The 20,185-nt window shown below is 45.2% G+C and overlaps 1 protein-coding gene across 1 annotated transcript in view; it reads right to left on the bottom strand.

Moving 5' to 3' along the window:
• RAB22A (RAB22A, member RAS oncogene family) overlaps nt 1–20,185 on the bottom strand; it is a 49,563-nt gene that overhangs the window by 6,715 nt on the left and 22,663 nt on the right. The window contains exon 3 of the mRNA XM_040638516.1: nt 9,708–9,789. Within this exon, the coding sequence (XP_040494450.1) occupies nt 9,708–9,789 (82 nt within the window). The remainder of the gene's footprint in view (nt 1–9,707; nt 9,790–20,185) is intronic.

Raw genomic sequence — 20,185 nt, 5'->3', positions numbered from 1 at the left:
AAGGTAATCTTTCTCTTAAGCCCGAGCAGATGACACGGCGCCGCAGGGCAGACGAAGCGGCAATTACCAAGGGCAAGAAACTTTTCACGTAACGCTCTCAGAGGACAGTTTACAGTACAGTTTTATAGGAATTAAATACGGTGCTATAAACAATTGTTTCAGCTAAAAAGGCTTTTTAATTGAACTCAATGTTATAATTCCCGAATTCATTTGTTCAATAGTCTTTTAAACTTTGGCTTCCCAACTATCAAGGAGATAAAAATAATGCTGTAGATAGTTCTCCAGAGAAGTGGCTGCATTCGGGTGCCGTAAAGATAAGCCTGTCATCTAAATGCTGATTGTCCTGCAGAAACGAGTACACATTTACATTCGCTACTTGGATGAGTTTGTAACTGGCTTGTTTGATATCCGCACACGTGGCAATTCCCAAAGGCGTGTACAACTCTCATTTCATTAACATGACTTTCACTCTGTGCCCATGGCCCCTTCCCACCCCCCACCTCTACCTGATGACAGGGAGGGAAGGGATGGGAAGGGGAGGCAGAGGGATAACTGCAGGGCTCAGTCAGCAGGCCACCTCTCCTGATGAGCACAAGATGGGAAGTGGAAAACGTGCGGCTCTACCCAGTCAACACCGATCCTGGGCATTGTGCTCAGTGGCCGGGATGCCCGTGCTTGCAGCCAAGCAATTTACCTATCCTAGATCTTTGTCTTAGACCCTGACTCTGAAACCTGACTCCTATGGCTGATGAGATAGCACCGTGCTCTCCTCCTGCTTCTCCGTTCTGGTGGCTGACCCCCAAGCACAGGTAGGAACTGTCGCCAGAGGCGAGCATCCGGTGCACCGTACAATTCACATACAGAGTTAGATTCTGCCACTTCTCATCCAGTGAGCTTAACCTTGGGCTTCTACACTTTGAGTTTTGCAAAAGAAAGTGAAATTATGACTCCAGGAGGGAAGACAGGAAGGGAGCATGTCTGCTTAGCACATACCATTTTATCTCTGGAGCCTGATACCTGGCACACTACAGGTAAGCAAGAATTGGTGAATAACTAAGGGCTGTGTGAGTATGAGGTGATGTTCAACTAAATGCCAGACCAGATGTCCACACATCCGAAGCTTTCCTACTCATTGTGAGAAAAATCTCTGCCCCTGGGGTGAAAGCCCAATAACGTCCAATAAAACAGGTCAAGCTGGAGACAGAAAATAACGACACTAAGAACTGTAAGCAAGAAAGCACTACAGAATAGGAAACATTATTAGATGGAGAAGACTCTGGGCTGACTTTCATGGGTGAGGGTTAGCAGAGGCATGCAGAGAGCACCATGTGATGGTATTAGCTTTTCTTTCACTTCTGTTCCTTCACTTGCTTCATTCATTTTTACATATAGCGGACACACAACGTTATGTTAGTTTCAAGTGTACCACAAAGCGATTGGACAAGTCGATATGCTGTGCTCTCCATAAGTAGAGCTACCAATCTGTCCCCATTCATCACAAGTACAATAGCATTGACTATATTCCTTGTGCTGGACCCTCCACCCTCGTGACCGATTCATTCCACACCTGGGAGTCTGTACCTCCCACTCCCCTTCCCCCATTTTGCCCACTTCCCCACCCCCTTCCTTCTGGCAACCACCACTTTGTTCTCTGTAGCTATGCGTCTGTTTCTGCTTTTTTGTTTTTGTTTTTGTTGATTCTACATATGAGTGAAATCACATGGTATTTGTCTTTCTCTGACTTATTTCACTTAGCACTATGTCCTCTAGCTCCATCCACATTGTTGTAGATGGCAAGATCTCATTTTTTTTTAATGGCTGAGAAATACTTCATTTTATACACACACCCACACACACCCACACACACCCACACCCCTCTTTATCCGTTCATCATTCGATGCACACTTGGGCTGCTTCCACATTCCTGGCTATTGTAAATAATGCTGCAATAAACAAGGGCGCATCTATCTTTCTGAATTAGCGTTTTCATTTTCTCCAGGTAAATACCCAGCAGTGGAATTAATTACTGGATCATATGGTAGTTCTATTTTTAATTTCTTGAGGAACTTCCATACTGTTTTCCATAGTGGCTGCACCAATTTACATTTCCACCAACAGTGCAAGAGGGTGCCTTTTTCTCTGCATCCTCACTAACACTTGTTGTTTCTTGTCTTTTTTTTTTTTTTTTTTTTAAGTAGGCTCCACATCCACCGTGGAGCCCAATGCGGGTCTTGAACTCATGACCCTGACACATCAAGCCCTGAGCTGAGATCATGAGTCGGACGCCTAACTGACTGAGCCTCCCAGTCTATGTGATACTTGCCATTCTGACAGATGTGAGGTGGGATGTCGTCATGGTTTTGATTTGTGTTTTCCTAGTGATTGCTGATGTTAAGTATCTTTCCGTATGTCTGTTAACCATCTGTACGTCTTCTTTGGAAAAATGTCTATTCAGTTCCTCTGTCCATTTAAAAATCAGATTATTTGTTGTTGTTGCTTTTTGGGTGCTGAGTTGTGTAAGTTCTTTATTTATTTTGGGTATTAACCCCTTATAAGATATATAATTTTTAGCTTTAATTTTTGATGTTATTATGCTGGCAACATCCTTTACAAGGTTGTTGGTTTTTTATTTTCTTTAGCATTTAAATTTGTAAGGTAAAATTCATGTAGAGAAATGCAAAGACCTTAAATTAGATAAAAGACCTCAGGGTGCCTGGGTGGCTCAGTTGGTTAAATTAGATAAAAGATCTTAAAGTTCTGATAAAATGACTAATGTGTATGTGTATCCATCCGAACACAATTCTACCAAAATGTAAAACATTTCTATCGGTACAGAAAGTTCCTTAATGCCCACCTTATCATGCCCCTTTTTTATTCCTGATAATCACTCTTGACTTCAAAAGGCTACCTTACTGACATATGCTGATATTGATGCAACCACAATAATTGCCATTTGGTTATGATTTGCATAGGATATCCTTTCCCATTCCCTGATTTTTAAGCTATGTTTCATAGTAAAGGTATTCCTCTTATATAAGGAAGTACATTATATGTAAAGGAACTGAACATTCTGCTTAAAAGGCAGAGGTGGTCAGAATGCATCAAAAACCACGCTCAACTATGTGCTGGTTATAAGGTCTACCGTTCCGCTTTGTTTTGTATTTGTTCCATTAAAAAAAAAAAAATCAGTTTTTCCTTTCCTCCCCTCTTTTGCATCAACTATTTTTTAGTATCCAATTTTAATATATTAATTTGCTCACTAGCTTTTTAGTTATACCTTCTTGTATTTTTAAGCAGTTGCTCTTATAACTACGTTTTTTTCTCACAGTCTACTTCGAATTTAAAATGCAACACCTCACATAAAATAACACAGTGTTGCAAGAGCCTAATTTTTTCCCCACTGTCCTCTGTGCTGCTGTCAAATATTAAAAATCTACATATGCTGTAAGCTATACAAACCAATGTTATAATTTTTACATTAATAACCAGTAAGTAAGTTAAGAAGAAAAAAAGATTTTCCTGTTTACCACTTCTAGCATTCTTATTCTTCCCATCGATATGAGTGACCGCCTGGTGGTGCTTCCCTTCGGCCTGAACAACCTTTCTAGGGCTGCTGCCAAATCCTCTCAGCTTTTATTCTTCTAAAAAGGTCATTCCTTGGACTTTGTACCTGAAAGCCAATTTTGGCAGATGGACATTTCTGCTTTCAAGCACTTTCAAGAGGCTTGTGCCCCACCGTCTTCGGGCCCGCACCACCTCTGCCAGAAGCTGGGGACCACGTGCGTGGCTGTTCCCTGTGCAGTGTGTGTCCGTTATCTCTGCTGCTTTAGTGGTTTTCCTCTTTCGCTTCGATTTTCAGTGGTCTGTGTGGTTTCCTTTGTACGTATAAGTTTGTTAGAACTTCTTGGATTTATGAGTTGATATGTTTTACCAAAATGGGGAAATTTTCTCAAAGTATCTTTTTATTGTTTCCCTTCTCTCTTCACAACTTCTGGGTCTCTAGTTACACACATCAGGCTGTTGGGATCTGTCCCCCATGGTGCTGTTAACGTTTCCCACGCTCTGTTCTTCCGATTGGCTAATTTGTTTTGCCGGTCATCCCAGGGACTTTCCATTGTAGGTACTGGGGTCTTCGGCTTTAGCATTTCCATTTGTTCGATCATTAGTTTCCATTCTGTGTGAGAATCCCCACCTGCAGTTAAGTTGGTAAGACTACTCTTCCTTTAAGTCTGTGAGTGTATTTATACTCTCTGGCTTCTAGGATCTTCTCTGAAGTGTTAAGACCTGGACAATCACCCTGAGATTGGTTTTGCACACGGTGAGGGTGGGCCTGCTTGTCGTTCTGGGCCATGGTCTCTCCCTGTAAGGCCTGGCCCTTCTAAAGTTTCCCGGGAAGCTCCCACTGTCTCTCTGCTGTGTCGTTGCCGCTCTAGCCGTTGTTCTTCTGTTAGGTTCCTCGATGTCTTCCCTGTGCACTTGCAGCGGGGAGTCAAACGAAGGCCTGAAGGGAATTTTAAGCAGATTTTGGAGCTTCCTTCCTTGCTGGATCCATCTTTTCTGGGATTTGTCCCCTTCCCCACCGGGCTGCTCCAGCAGCATCGAACTCTGTCCTCAAATACCACAAACTAAAAACCGGGCCTTTCTGCCTGAGTCCTAGCTACGCTGTGTGGCATGGACTAGAGCGTGCCCTTTGGGGAAAAGCTATACCAATACGAGCCTCACCCGCTCTAATTCACTTTGCAGTCTCTGACTGCATCTGGCAGTGCCTTCGGAGACTTGTTTTTTAATGGTTTGTCCAGGGTTTGTGGGTAACTGTTATCTCTAGGAGGGTTAGTCCCTTATAAGCCACCCTGCCATTACTGACACTGAAACTCTTTCCATGACCTTTTGGCGTAAAGAAAGTGGCAGATTAAAAGAGACTCAAAGGATGTCAGCACATCTCTCCTCCAAAAGATCAAGGTTGGCAAAACCTTTTCTGGGAAGGGCCACGTAGCAAATATTTTAGGTTTTGTGGGTCATATGATTTTTTCATTATCTATTCAACTCTACTACTTTAGAGTGAAAGTTGCTGCAGACAATGTGTAAACCAACGAGCGGGGCTGTGTCCCAATAAAACCGGGCAGTGGGCTGTATTTGGCCAACAGGCCAGAGCGCCAACCCCAGCTCTAGAGGATACTCAACTACCACACGTTTCCCTCATTTTATTTATTTTATTTAAAATAAAAAAAAAGATTTTATTATTTTTGCGAGTGCGCCCGAGAGGAAGAGCGAGCGAGCGAGCATGAGTGGGGGGCAGAGGGAGAGGGAGAAGCAGACTCTCCACCGAGCAGGGAGCCCGATGCGGGACTCAATCCCAGGACCCAGGGATCACGCCCTGAGCGGAAGGCAGACGCCGAACTGACTGAGCCCCCCAGGCGCCCCGTTTTCCTGACTGTAAAACATGAGGACATTTCCTTGTTCCCATGACAATAACCGAGTTTGTGCCCTCCTGGTGCTCCGTCCCCTGCAAACGGTCATCAGAAGAAACCATGTGAAGATTCATATACCTACATCCAAGGACTGGAGGCGGTATCTATTAAAGTTCAGTTAAGAGGCTTTCTTGGAAAGTATTTGAAATGTTCTTGCTCCATTTATGGTGTGTTTATGGTATCTGTGGTGCTCGTTTGTGCACGGTGCTGGGTCTGTCTCCAAGCTACTGTGGGAATCCTTGTTAGTGAAGGACGATTGGGGGAGGAATGAATTCGTTTAGGATAGCAAATAGGGACAAAAAGATCTGACAAAGGCACTCTCTTGAGAAAATAAATTGAAATTATGAGAAGTTGAATTTCATCTGATGTTTGGAAAAAGTTAGGGTTTATCATTGCAACCTGGAGCTAGTTTCCTGAACGAACACTGAATCGAAGCTGATTGAGGACTGTGATTCTTCTGATAAAACTATATGCTAGCACAATACGATGTCTATCTTTCATTTCATGTTTGACTCTCCCATCTGATCACAAAAAGGGAATTTTTACAAAAATATCTGAGCACTCCATCAGTTTTTTCTAGGCTGCTCAACTCTTTGGTCCATAAATCATTATCTTCTGAAATACTTACATCATCATCCTGATCAGTACTTCCCCTTCATTTAACAAGATCCCCACCATCAGCAGGCTTTGCATGACATTTGTGAAGTTCTCCAAAATCACTTTCACTGACTTAATGAAATCAATTTGCAAATCAATTGCAACTGGACCATCAGAAAGACAATCCACCTGCCAAAACCACAGACAGCAATGGACGCAAGAGTCAAATGGGGAAAGGATGTTTGAACGGTCAGTTCTTCAGAAAGGATTCTCTTCTCATTTTACGATGCCTTTTGGTTCCATGATGAGTCTTACTATTGTAGGGAACTTACTAATGTAGGGAACAATACATACGCAAATATCAGAAATTAATAATTTGAGGCATGCAATACTCACATGGTAACAGCAGAGGATCTGTCCTTCCTTATCTGTGCAAAAGTAGGGCTGGCAATAGATTGACATAAATCCACTGACAGCAATATTGTGTGCCAGGGGCTGAGAGGACAGACATGAATACAGTCCCTGCCCACAAGGAGCCCACAGTCTGACAGAAGACAGACAAGTAAGGAAACAGGAGACAATCCCATGGATGGGGGCAATCAAAGACAGTGTAGGATACAAATAAATACTCTGAAGAGTTCATCACTGACTGATTTGACCAGCATCTGAGCATCAGTGCTTTGTCAGGCAGTGGGAAATCGGCAGTGACCAAGACGCGGGTTCCAGCTCTTGTCAATCAAGTTCAGTAGACAGATCACCTAATTACAAATTGCAGTGAGGGTCCTGAGGAAAATGAATAGGAGGCAGTGATGGAGAATGCACCGGGGCCCTGCTTAGGGCAGGGGGGTTAGGGAAAACTCTGAGGGTGTGTCACCGAACCTGAGACTAAAAGACTGAGAAGGAGCCAGCCGGCCATGGTCTGAGCAAAAGAAGAGAGAGTTCCAGCAGAGGAAACAACGTACGTGAACGCTTGAGGCAAGGACCTTGGGGCGTTGGAGGAACTGAATGGAGGCCAGTGGGCTGGAACACAGTGGGTAAGAGGGAGAACGAGCCAGGAGGGCAAACCGAGGCAAGAAGGCAGAGCAGGCCGTGCAGGGCTCTGCAGGCCCCATTTCAGATCTTGGCTATCTGAGAGCAGTGGGAAGTCACTGAAGGGTATTAAGCAGGAAGACAACAGCATCTGATTTCTGTTTTCAGAAGATCCCTCCGGGTCCCGTGAGGAGAAATGACGCAGGGTGGCAGGCTGGGAAGAGGGAAGTTGGGGACCAGTTAAAAGGCTACAGGGACCCTCTAGTGAGTCGCAGGTGGCTGAGCACAGAGTGCCGGCAGTGGAGGTGGAGGGAGGTGAACGTAATGATGTACATTTAGAAGCCACAGCTGGGAGGCACGCTGATAGAACAAATGTGAGGGGCAGATGAGGACGGAGGAATCAAAGGTGACCTCCAGACTCAGATTTGAGCAATGCAGGCAAATGGTAAAGCCGTGACTTGTCTGAACATAGCAGGGATGGTTAGGAAAGGCCCCCCTGAGGTGCCATCAAGGCGAGTTTTGAAGGCTGCCTATGAGTTTTCTCGGCTGAAGTGGGAGGGAGGGTATTCCGAGCATAGGGAACAGTGCATGGTTAGTAGGAGGGTGAGGCCGTATAGCATGCTGGAGAACTGTAAGCAGTTTGGTCCAAAAAGATAAACTAGTGGGAAGTGAAAATGGAGTCTGGCCGAGTCAGGTCTGAAAGGCCTTGCCCAGGGCAAACTGGCAGTCAGACCAAGCTCCTGGATGTGTCTGGTATGAGGCTCACAGCATTTCAAACCAAGTGTGGTTAGCTGTCAGATGACCCCTGGTGACCTGGCCAGCCTGGACATGAACTCCTCCCTGCAACACCTGGCTGGAGGGGGTGCTCAGCAGCTAGTGCTCCTCTCCTGATGACCTCCACAGCATGGGGTTCCACCGGGCAGTCCTCTGGACCCCACATGCCTGCCTGCCTGCCATTCCCCATGCCAGCCCCTGGCTAAGTGACCTGCTTCGGGGGGGGGGGGGGAGGCAGATTTGCATCTCAGAGCAACTACCCTGGTGCAGAGTCCATTAGAAGCGTGGAAACAAGAGGCAGGCAAACTAGCTAATGACAACACCTAAAAGAATCCTGATATTATGGTAGTAGTAAGGGAGAGGCGTAAAGCCCTGTGTTATTCTTTTTTTATGTTCTAGAGAAAAGAGATACTCTACATCACTGTGTATGCTAGAACAGGCTCCGATTCAAAGTATAATGGAGTCTATATTATAGCATGATTCTTTATGATGAGGGTTTTGCTGTATCATCAAATATATGGGAGGGGGTAACTGAAACTTGGGATTCAGTGAAAGGTACATGTATTACTGGTATGAAGAGCTACAGGTGTTCTTGGCTAATAGGACAGACACCAGGGCTGTGTCTATAGATATATTCATGGAGACCACGGGAAGCAACACTCGTGAAGGGTGGAAGAGTGACGGTTTGCAAGGGTCTGGCTGTCCTCAACGCTCCATTCTAGATGCACAACACAAAGCAGGAGGAGTGTGGACGGGGAGATTAAGCAGATGTATCTCAGATGAGTCACTGGACGTAGGGCATGACATCCGGTGTTAAAAAAAAACCAACAAAAAAACAAAAAACACAACAGAAGGAACCAAACAGCAAACTTAAGACATTAAATCGGTACAAATGTATGAGGTCTATGTCTAGGACGACCGTAATGGCTTGTTTTGTCTTCCCCCATTTGTCTGTGATGGTGCCTGTCAGACTTTATACCACACACAGTATCTATGCTGTCTTAGATAAGATCGTGATGACGGACGACCTCTCCTGATTACTTCCGGTGCACGTCTAGGCGCTCACGACAGCACCGTGCATCCATCAGATGTCCTGTTTTGATAGGACTGTTTGAAAACAAAATTAAACAGCAGCTGAATAATGGGGTGGCTGCCAGACGCACCTCGACAGGGACATCAGACGTCGGGCCCAGAGGGAAAATGAGGCAGCGGGCAGCGTCTGTTCCTTGCCCTGCCTCCCCACCCCTTGTCTGATGCGGGTGGGCCTCACCAAATCGCACTCTGCACTGAGAGGCCACGGCCCAGGCCCCACCTCTGGTTCGGGCTCTTCCTCAAGCAGATAACCATCTTGGACAATTCTATCATCAGGCATTTATTAAGTACCTATTGCTCGGCTCGGAGTTAGCTCATCCATTTCACTTAAATCTCCAACTTTATATGCTGTAAAGTTCCCTCTTTAGCTTTTAAAAGGCAGCTATAAATGAGATGTGCTTAACGCTCCCTTTCTACCACTAATTCTTTTATATCTTTGCTAGAGGATGGAGCCCCAAATTACACACAATGCTCTGAGTGGGATTTTATCAGGCCTGTTAGTCAGCATTTACTTTAAGACACTCAAAAGTATAAAAATGCCCTCAGTGCTCATTATCACTTTCTCCATCAGTGGACGTTGTGGCTCTAATTGAAAAGAAAAAGGCTGGCCGACGCAAATGGAAATCAATGTGTCTCTGGCGCACGGAAGAGAAGCGAGTAACGTGAGATGACAGGGACACTGACAGTTGGGTTGGAGCTTTACGGTGGGCCTCAGAAAAACACATAGTAAATTAAAGGGCGACTTACTCGTTCTTGTCCAGCTGTATCCCAGATTAGGAATTTATGTAGCTCATTTTGGTACTGGACAGTCTTGGTCATGAAAGATGCCCTATAAAGAGAGACCTAAATGATCAGAACACAGTTACTTAAAGCGCGATGCCAGTCCCAGTTGGAAACAGTGATCACTTAGACTAAATGCTCAAACTCCCGCTCCACGAGCCTAGCTCTTAATCGCGGTCCTCTCTGGAGTATTTACGGGATGCTCGGATGCTAGCTGCATATTCTGGGTCAAAATAAAGCATTAGGCACATCTGCCCAGAAGGTCTTTGGTTTGTGATCGCCTAACCTCCGTTTCAAAAGAACCAGAAATAATTTGGCAATCCAGACATCAGCCTCCCTTGTAAAATACACAAAAGCGGTTATTTAAAAAGACGGTATCATGGGAAAACTTTTGAAAAAACCTGTGTGTCCAGGAAACGAGTGCACTAGTAAAACATATGGGCCAGTGGGCTTTGTCCTCCCCCATTCCCAAACCACACGACCCTAGAAGTAGCTGAATGAGAGGTAATGTAACACTAGAGTTAACAAAATTAAGATGCCAAACAAGGAGCAGGAAGATGGCTGGAGAAGCGATGCCCCCAGTGACCACTTCTGAGTCTTGGGACCAGAAGAGCCTCTCGGCTGACCTGCAGGCCACATCAGCCCTTTGGGCCTCATCGTGCCCTTGAGGGGGAAAGGAATGGTGTGCAGGTCACTCGCTTAATCTGAGGGACCGTTCTGCCCAGGAGCCTCGGAAGGTTCCTATCATTTGGGGGGTCCTCTACTTTTTGGAGAAGGTGTGAGGAGCCACAGGGGTCCAGAGGACACGCCTGGAACGAAGGGGCTCCTGGACACAGGTTCCAAGTCCTGAGGCTGGGTTCGGCTCCAGCGCTATCTCCCACCCCCACCTCACACACAGAGCTCCCTCCTGGGAAGTCCTCAGTCCTCCAGGCTCCTCCAAGCATCCCAGGCCGCTCACAGCACCGAGAGATGATTATGCCTTCTTTTGTACTCGATAACAAGCCTTCTGGGGCTGAGGGGCGAGTTGTACTCTTGGAATCATACCCTAATCATCTTAATCAGGACATGAACGCAATAGCTAGGCATTTTCATATATGCTTGATGTCTGAAGTATTTTTGAGGATTCAATTAATTGTGCAAGTTCTTCAAGAAAGTGCAAGCTCAAATCCATAGAAAGACTTCCTGAAGAATCACTGAGCTTAGATAAGTATCAGAATCCTTAGTTGTAAAAGCTTAAACTCTGATACAATGAGTTCCCAGCAATATTTATATCAATTTATGGTTTAGCAAGCAGCCTCCAAAATAGTGACAGTGATGAGGAGGGGAAATTGGGCTGGGAAGCAGGATCACATTTATTGCATAGGTACCACTTACTGGATATTTATTTACTGGAAATTTACCCCTTGGTATCCTCAGTAAAGTGCTTTATGCACAGAAGGTGCTCGATAAATGGTTATTGTATCAAGAACTTTTGGCGACCCACCAGGATTAAATCAGGATGTGCAACATGATTTCTCACTTAGGAAAGATTTAAGCATTCAAAAAGCCTTGTTTATTGTGAGGATTAAATGATATGATGTATGCGGAAGTGCTTTGTAAATTGTACAGCACTAAACCTATACAGGGTATTATTATTAGTATTTAAAGGCAGCTCCAGGAAATGTTTTAGTTTAGACTTTGCAATTAGTCCTAAAAGCTTACAACTCAACTCTCCATCAATTATGGCTGTGGTGTTACATTTAAGAGTGACAACAGGCACCCAATAGAGGCCTATTAACAGAGCCAATGCATCCAACACATCCATTTTGGCTGCTCAAAGAGCAAGAGAAGAAATATGCTTCAAACAGACAAAAAGCTGAGAAAGGTATATGAAACAATTAAAAGGAAATGTTTCATTTCAGGATCAGAATTCACTGAAGTTCAAGCTACCTGCCAACCATTTCTCCTTTAACGAACACACAGATTCATTCCTCAGACAGGAGAAAGACACACAAAATGGCAGCTGTAATGCAATGTAAGCATCTTAAAGATTAAAGCCAACCGCCTGTCTGACCTGAGACCATCCTTCCAGCTCCCCTGCCATCGTCACTCTCAACACACCTCCTCCTTGTCTACACTGAGCTCTGGTGAGCCCAAAGCTCTCTACTTGGGTCTTCTTGGGTCCATAGCTGTTGGCTTCTTGTCCTTTAACCCGGCATCACTTGCTCACACTGCCAGTTCCTTAAGAATCTTGTCTGTCCTTCCATCGTGACCACCCAGAAAGGCCCCAATGCGCCTCTGCACCTGCTTCTCCTCCAGGGCTGGGGTGGCTGCCTTGCTTGAGGAAAGCCACAAAGCTACGTGGACCAGTGGGAAGACTGTCCTTTTTAAGCTGGGCCACCTCTTAGGCCTCCTGTTCCACACAGCAATTACCCCTAATTACTAATAATTCTTCCTGTGACTTCTTTCCAGCCCCCCTCCCCACTTCCTACTACCCTCCTTTCTGGGGCAGCAGGTTGGTTCAGGCTTCTCAGAAACAACAGAGATCATAAGCCCTCAGTCCCCCAACATGTTCCCCAGTCAACCCTCCCAACCTGAGAATCAACGCACTGCCATTCACACTAGCTGTGATTTCCGCTCGTCTGACTTCAGCGGAGTCACAGAGGTCTTTTCCATCGTTCTGTCTGGGCCACCACAGTCAAACATGGTCTTCTGCTCCCAGTCTCAAGTCCTTCCAACTGTTCCTCCTTCTGCCTTTACACTGACTCTTCCTCTTCCTTGAATGCTCTTCCCCTGGCTCACCCATGGCTAGATGCTGCTCATTCTTTTGGTCTTAGTTCAATTGCCAATGATCACAGAAACCTGCGCCGTGCACCCAAACCAGGCAGCTTCCCACCCCAACTCCACTCTGCAATCGCACACCGTCCTGTTTTGGCTTCAGATGCCTACTACCATATTGGTACACAATGTCTGACTGGCTTATTTGTGTGTGTGTCTTTTATTTTACCTGTCTAACCCAAGGGAAATTTAAGCTCCATGAAGGTAGCGACCTTGTTGTCCTTCTTCCTCTGTAACTGGGGTCTCTTCCTCGTCTACCTTCTCCATGCTACCCAGATTTCTCACAAAGCATTTTACCACGTTCCCATCAACTACTTGTGAGTAGTGCTTCTGAAGTGCAGGTAGAGTTGAAATTACAGGTGACCCAGGCTCTTCAACTGCAGCCAGGTGAGTGGCCTCTCGGATGTGAGGGATGTAGTTCAACAAGCATGGGGAGTCCTTCCTGCCCACTCCTGCCCAGCCACCTGCTCCTAGCTCTCTGCTAGGCAAAGGGAAAACAATCACCATGTCCCTCCATACTCAGACCTCTGGAATTCTGTTAAGGAAGCAGCTGTGGCACTTTACGGGCTCTCATGGCGGCTGCTGGCTCAGGTGCTGAGTCAGGAGCTCCTCCCCACCCCAGGCCCCAGCTCAAGCAGCTATGGGGAGACGACTGCACCTCCCTTGCCTCACTTCTCCTTAGCCCCACAAATGCCTCTTTATTCCAACAAGCATCTCTGTTAATTTTTGAGAATCTGAAATCTTGGTCTATCACACCCGTAAGAACTATTTCCTCCTCTTCGGCGTTTGGATTTGGTTAGTCAATGCAGTGGTAACACCTGGACTTAGGGCCAGGTACAGGAGGGGGTGTTGCCCAGGTGACCCCTACAGAGCCCCGGGGCAGAAGGTCTCCTGCATGACTCACCTGGAGGAATCCCTTCCCAAGATACACATTTTTATCTGTTGAGGACAGCACTTTTGTAAATCGGATTGACTTGAGCTGAACCACACACAATCTGGATACTTCGTCACCATCTCACACTTATCGTGGTGAAGCCAGGGCTTTTCCACATCCCCCAACAACGGTCCCAAACTCCTCATTCTCAGTCAGAGCATTATGCCTGCCTTCCACAGAACAGAGGCTGGTCTGCAACTACTCTTTGTCCTTTGTTACTTGCATCCAGTTTTGAACTGTCTGGTTCTTCATTTTATATTTGATCTACACTTGAACCTCAACCCCTGAAATAAATTCATAAATTGGACCCTAATCTTCGAGCAGGACTACTACAATTTGTCTCTCCCATCGTCACTCGAGCTCCAGGATCGCTCCTTTAGCATTCAAGTTAAATGATGCAGAGGGTATGATAACTTCAATAGCTTGCTTTTTGAAAAACAGGCAATGGCTTCCTGCCATCCAAATGATACATTTTTATTTTCCAGCCTGCCATTTACTTGTCTGATAACCTTATTTTTCACTACTAAACCATCTCTCTTCACTCTGCTAGGCAGATCTTATTACCTCTTTAATCTAAAATTCCCACTAGCATTATTTCCTAAAGCTAGAATGCCTTTCATATACTTCTCCATTTTTCACGACATTCTAAAAACATGACTTCCATGCACACCAAGTAGTCACGATCCTTGGTCAGAGTACGTGTTCCCAATGAAAATACTTGCCACAAGGTGTTTTAAAAGTGTCTTTTCTTTAACTGTAGTAGACTTGGTTAGCTCTCTTGGAGCACAGGTGCGCCCTGCCACCACACTCCAGCACCTCACTTGACTGCAAGCCCTTTTCTTGAAATGGCACAGGGGATGCGGTCATCCCTATGACGCTACGTGGTGCCTTTTAAGGAAGAACAATTCAACATATTTTAAAATTAACGAAGGGCCATAACTTCTAGCCAGCTCTAAATCTCATGCAAACAACGTGTGCATCCCTAGGTGATATACAGGGACAGAAATGCCATTGAATGTGCCAAGACTGAGACATCAGAAGACCACAAGTCATTCCTCTAGAGGACATACCCGGGGTCTTCAGAAGAGTTTAGGATAGTGCAAGGAACTTGACAGGTGCTCTGTGAGAATTAACTGGACATAAGCGCATGTGTGGCTTCTGTTAGAGTAGCTTTAAAGAGCCAGAAGTCTTTGGGCATCCACAAATTCGGCTGCTTCTGTGGGCTCTGCAGTCGGGCCTATCTTTAACCCTTCCATCAAACCTGAGCATCTCTTAGGCTGACCAGGTCTAAGGGTTAATGATCACTCTGCATAGTTCGTCCTTCTTGGCTGTCCCTGCACGACAGATGGTTGCTCCACGGGTTCATGGCCACCTGACGCAAATCCTTTAGGACGCTCCACGCTTTTGTCATTTTAACAACTTTTGAAAAAATATTTAAAATAAAGGAAAACGTTACTTTAAACATAAAGATAACTAAACTTGATAACAGTTTAGCCCCCCTTTCCTAACTCTGTCAAGAATAACTTTTAGTAATATAAAACCTTTCACACCATAAACAATAAAATCAACAACAACAATGAAGCTAGCTAGCTGCCCTGACAAAGTGTTCATTATTGTCAGCTATTCTCATACTTTTACACGTGTGACCCTTTCAGTCCTTACTGTGAGTCTCTGGGTTGGGTTTGACTCTTCACTGCCATTTTGCAGACAAGACATTGGGGGGACAGAGCCAGTGAGTGGCGCAGCTAGGATCCTTGGCCAGGTGCCAGACCGTCCTTGGAGCCACAGCACTGCAGTGCCGTCGTGCACCGGGCAGTCTACTTTCTTGAACACGCGGCCTTCTACTGTATGGCAGGAACGGCGCTCACGAGCAACAGGGGTCTAACTCCATCTGTGCCCCCAGGCGGCTCACAGTAGGAGGACTGGTTGGGTGAACAGACAATTAAAAGGCAGACAGATACTCAGTGAGCTCCTGAAGGACGGAAAGAGCTGTGGGAGCACAGGGGGAAAGTCAAGTCTAAGTACCTAGGTAAGTGGTGATGCCACGTGTGGGAGGCTGAATAATGCTCCTGCCCCCACAGAATGTCCACACCCCAACCCTAGAACCTGTGATTATGTGACCTTGTAGGGCAAAAGGGACTTTGCAGATGTGATTAGGTTAAGAATCTTGTGATGGGGTGAAGCTCCTGGATCGGATGATCCAGTTGGACCCAATGAAATCATGAGGGTCCTTGTAAGAGGCGGAGGAGCTGGAGCCAGGGAAGAAGGTGATATGAAGATGGAAGTGAAGACCAGAACAATGCGTCCTGAAGATGGAAGAAAGGACTACAAGCCAAGGCAGCCCCTAGAAACAGAAAAAGGCAAGGAAAACAGATTCTCCCCTCAGCGGCTCCTGCCAATACCTTGACTTTAAGCCAGCGAATTGGACTTCAGACTTCTGACTTGCAGAACGATAAAACGATAAATCTGTGTTCTTGTAAGCCACGAAGGTTGCTGTAACTCGTTAGAGCAGCAACGAGAAACTAATACACTAGGGAGGACTTCAGATAAGAAACCGAGAAGGAGGGTGTTTGCCCGGCTGATAGGGACAGTGCCCAAGGGGAAAGGGGGTCATAGTCTATAAAGATAAACAGCAGGAACAAAAGCACAAAATTGTGAATGTACAAGGAGAATCCCAGTGGCTCTACACGGTTAGACTGGGCAGGATGGGGTGGTGAGTGCAGTTCAGTAACCACAGAAAAGGCTTTGGGCAGGGTGGGGACAGACAGCCGGTGAAGGTCAGCAAGCCACTGCACTCTTAACACTGATGAGTGTCTACTCTGTGTGAGGCCCCGTTTCCTGTAAGTTAGCAGCTCCCCCAAGGCCAGGGCTCCACCACCATCACCATTTCTGCCCTATCTGTGTTCCATCTGTCTTACTTATTACTGAATACTGTAAAAAAATTTCTTTCCTATTTCTTAACTTTGCCTTGTCTAAGCAATAATACTGGTAAAATTAAAAACGCACAGATTTCACGGACTAGTTTTATTTTGCCTAACAGACAGTACAACACTCGATATAAATTTAAAATGTGCATCTGTGCACCACCTCAAGTCATTCACGGATGGTGATTTGGGAAAGGCAGCTAAAAGTCAAGGGGAGCCACTGAAGGGAAAGGGATGGTATTATCAGACCTGTTTTAGAGGTGAATTCTGGAAGCAGGCAATAGACCTTTGGGGTGCCTCTGTCAGATACAGGCTCTTAATAAGCCATGGTGGAGTAAGATGGCTCTCTGTTTTTAGGGACCCTGCAGGGTGGAAGTGGATGTGGCTATGTAGGTAAAACCCGGGAAACACCAAGGAGTGAGAGCATGGACAGACGGAGGGAAATGGGCAGACAAGGCAAACAAGGAAGGGAAGCAAATAAGGAAGGGAAACGATTCCGGAGAAAGATGGGGTAGGCTCGACTCTGAGGCTGACACACAAAAGCCACAGGGTTTTGACTGACGGAAGGCAGAGGGACAGCAGGAGTCTGAGGCCGGCTTCTGTCAGCTGAGGCCACCATGTGTGTGATGAGCTCCTTCAGTCATTTCCAAACTGGAATCGTCCTCATTCATTTTTTTTTTTTTAAGATTTTATTTATTTATGTGACAGAGAGAGAGACAGCCAGCGAGAGAGGGAACACAAGCAGGGGGAGCGGGAGAGGAAGAAGCAGGCTCCCAGCGGAGGAGCCTGATGTGGGGCTCGATCCCGTAACGCCGGGATCACGCCCTGAGCCGAAGGCAGGCGCTTAACCGCTGTGCCACCCAGGCGCCCCCTCATTCATTTTTTGAATAGGTAATATAGACTCCTATGTTTCATTACCCAAGACGTACAGAACAGGTGCAAGCTGGAATGTCCCTTTCGTCCAGATCTTCAATTCCTTTCCCTGGAAACTAATCTCACCAGCTCCTCAGGTCTCCTTTCAGAAATGCTCTAGGTTTACACAGTGCAGTATATACAGTGTCCCCTGGACCTTTCATGTATTTTTGACACAGACAGTGGCATACAGTCCATATCTCTGATTTGTTTCACTCTACCCTATACCTAGGAGATCATCCAACAGAAATATACAAGGTTTCCTCAAGCTGGCTCTTTCCCTTTATCGTATTATCCTGAGTGGCTGCCCTATAAATAGGATAGCCAGACCCCTACTCACCAGCAGTGCTGCAGTGACTAACCCTGTACGATTATTCATCTTGATGTTCGGAACTTATATGAGCTTATCTGAAGAATAAAGTCCACGACAGGGAGTGAGCTGCTGGGCCAGGGTGCGGGATGAGCACAGGGAGCAAGAGCGCGGACTGTGCAGCCAGGCCCCCAAGACCACCCTGCTTTTGTGACGAACTGTGCATCACTGGGCAAGTCAAAAGACCTCGCTCTGCCTCAGTTCTCTCATTTGGCAACTAGGAATAACTTCAGTACCTCTAACAAAGGGCTTTAAAACTATAAAAAAAATTAACATATTTTATCGAAGTATAAATATCGTACAATAAAATGCAGAGAACAGATTTTCAGTTCAATGAGTTTTGATATTTCATAATCTCTTGTAACTATTGAACTATGGCCCCAAACCAGATACAGAACGCTTCCATAACCTGAGAAAGTTCCCTCATGCCCATTTCCGCTTCACTCTTGTACCCATCCCAGGCAAACCATTTGTGACTTCTACTTCACAGATTAGTTTGGATTGTCCTTGGATATCATACCCTCTATTGTGTCTAGTTTCTTTCATTTAACAATGCTTTTGAAATTAATTTATATTATCTGGTAGTTAATTCTTCTTTATTGCTGTATGGTATTCCACTGTATGAATATATTACTCTGCCCATTCTCATGCTGAGGGTTGTTTCCAGTTTTGGCTATTAGGAGTAAGACATATTGCACGAGTCTTTCCATAAGGATGTATTTTATTTTTTCTTGGGTAAATACCTAAGAGGGCAATCGCTGAGTCATAGGGTGGATGCATGTTTAACTTATCTGAAAACAGAGAAGAGCCCTTCAAAGCAGCCATACCATTTATACTCCCACCAGAAATGCATCAAATTCCAGTTGTGCCACATCCCCACCAACATTTGGTTGTTACTCTTGAATTTGAGCCATGCTTTAAGGACAAGGCCTGGATGTCCACTCTTACCACTACTATTCAGCATCGTACTGGAGGGTCTAGCCAATACAAAAAGGAAAAAAAGTCACAAAGATGGTAAAAACTGCAAAACTGTCACAGGTCATACAAACATGATAGCATATGTAGAAACGTACAATGCTCTACGGAGTCTATAAAACGTGTAAGTGCTAGAAATAAGAAAATTGACATTTGATGGAATCACTTACATGGCTGGGGTTAAGTTTCCCATTTTGGCATTTGTTCCTAACCTCCTTTCCAGCCTTCTTTTCGATAAATCACTTTTTTTCTTTTATTCTATTTTTTCCCTTATATTGAATTTTTAACTATATCTCTTTTTGTGTGACCATTTACTAATGGCTTCTCTAGAGATTATAATACGAATCTATAAATTTCGGTCTATTTCCACATAATATGCTATTTCATGAACAACTCACAACGTATGACAGTCTGATTCTGTGCGTCCCCCTCCCACCCGTTGCACTCTTGTTGCCTTACATCTAACTTCTTCATATGCTATAAACACAGAATCTGGTATTTTTATTTTAAAAGCCAGTAGTCTTTTTAGAATTTCTTTTAGCATTTCTTATGATATGGGTCTGGCAGATTCTCTCAGCTTTTGTCTGAGAATGTCTTTATTTCACCTTTATTATTGAAGAAAAAAAGTTTTTTTTACAGATTTTATTTATTTGTCAGAGAGAGTGAGTGAGCGCAAGCAGGGTTCGTGCACGCAGGCTCCCCGCTGAGCAAGGAGCCTGACGCGGAACTCGATCTCAGGACCCCGGATCATGACCCAAGCCAAAAACAGAAGCTTAACCGGTGAGCCACCCAGGCGTCCTTATTGAAGGAAATTTTTGCTAGATACAAAATGTTTGCTCGGCAGGCCCCCCTCAACACCCTCCAAACTGAAGACGCTCTATCACTGTCTCCCTGCCTCCAGTGTTTCTGTGGAGAAGTCAGCGATAATTCTTATCAACGTTCTCTCACATATTACGTGTTTTTTTTTTTTTAATACCCCCCCCCCATTTGGTTTTAAGATCTGCTCTTCCGTTTTGAGCAGTTTGACTATCGCATATCTGGGCTATGTTTTGTTTTGTATTTATTCTGATTAGAGTTTAGAGATATTTTTGGATTTATAGATTGATCACTTTCATCAATTTTGGAAAGTTATTGCCCTTTAGCTTTTGAACTCTTTCTTTTGTTCCATTCTTTTTCTTTCTTTCTGGAATGCCAATTAGGTGTATGTGAATGTGGTATAAGGAATACATGTTTGGTCTTTGTTGCCAGGTTCTGACACAGATACCTTAAATCTCTTGGAAATTCCAGAGTGATAGGAATGTCTTTTGTTCTAATGAGGTGACTCCTAGTGGGCTCCCAGACAGCCCCGGGACTGGGGAGGGATGTGCTGGTTGCTAGAAAGACCAAATATTGATTAGCAGGTTGGAACTTTCAGTCCTATTCTGCTGAGCACAGGGAGTGGTGAGGGGCTGGACAAGGAGCTAATCATCAAGGGACAGCGATCTGATGCACCACACCTAGTAATCAGACCTCC

This window comes from Ursus maritimus, unplaced genomic scaffold, assembly GCF_017311325.1.
Source record: "Ursus maritimus isolate PB19 unplaced genomic scaffold, ASM1731132v1 scaffold_22, whole genome shotgun sequence".
In the NCBI taxonomy this organism is placed as follows: Eukaryota; Metazoa; Chordata; class Mammalia; order Carnivora; family Ursidae; genus Ursus; species Ursus maritimus.
Note: the sequence above shows the minus strand (reverse complement) of the source record. Positions and strands in the feature narration are given on the sequence as shown.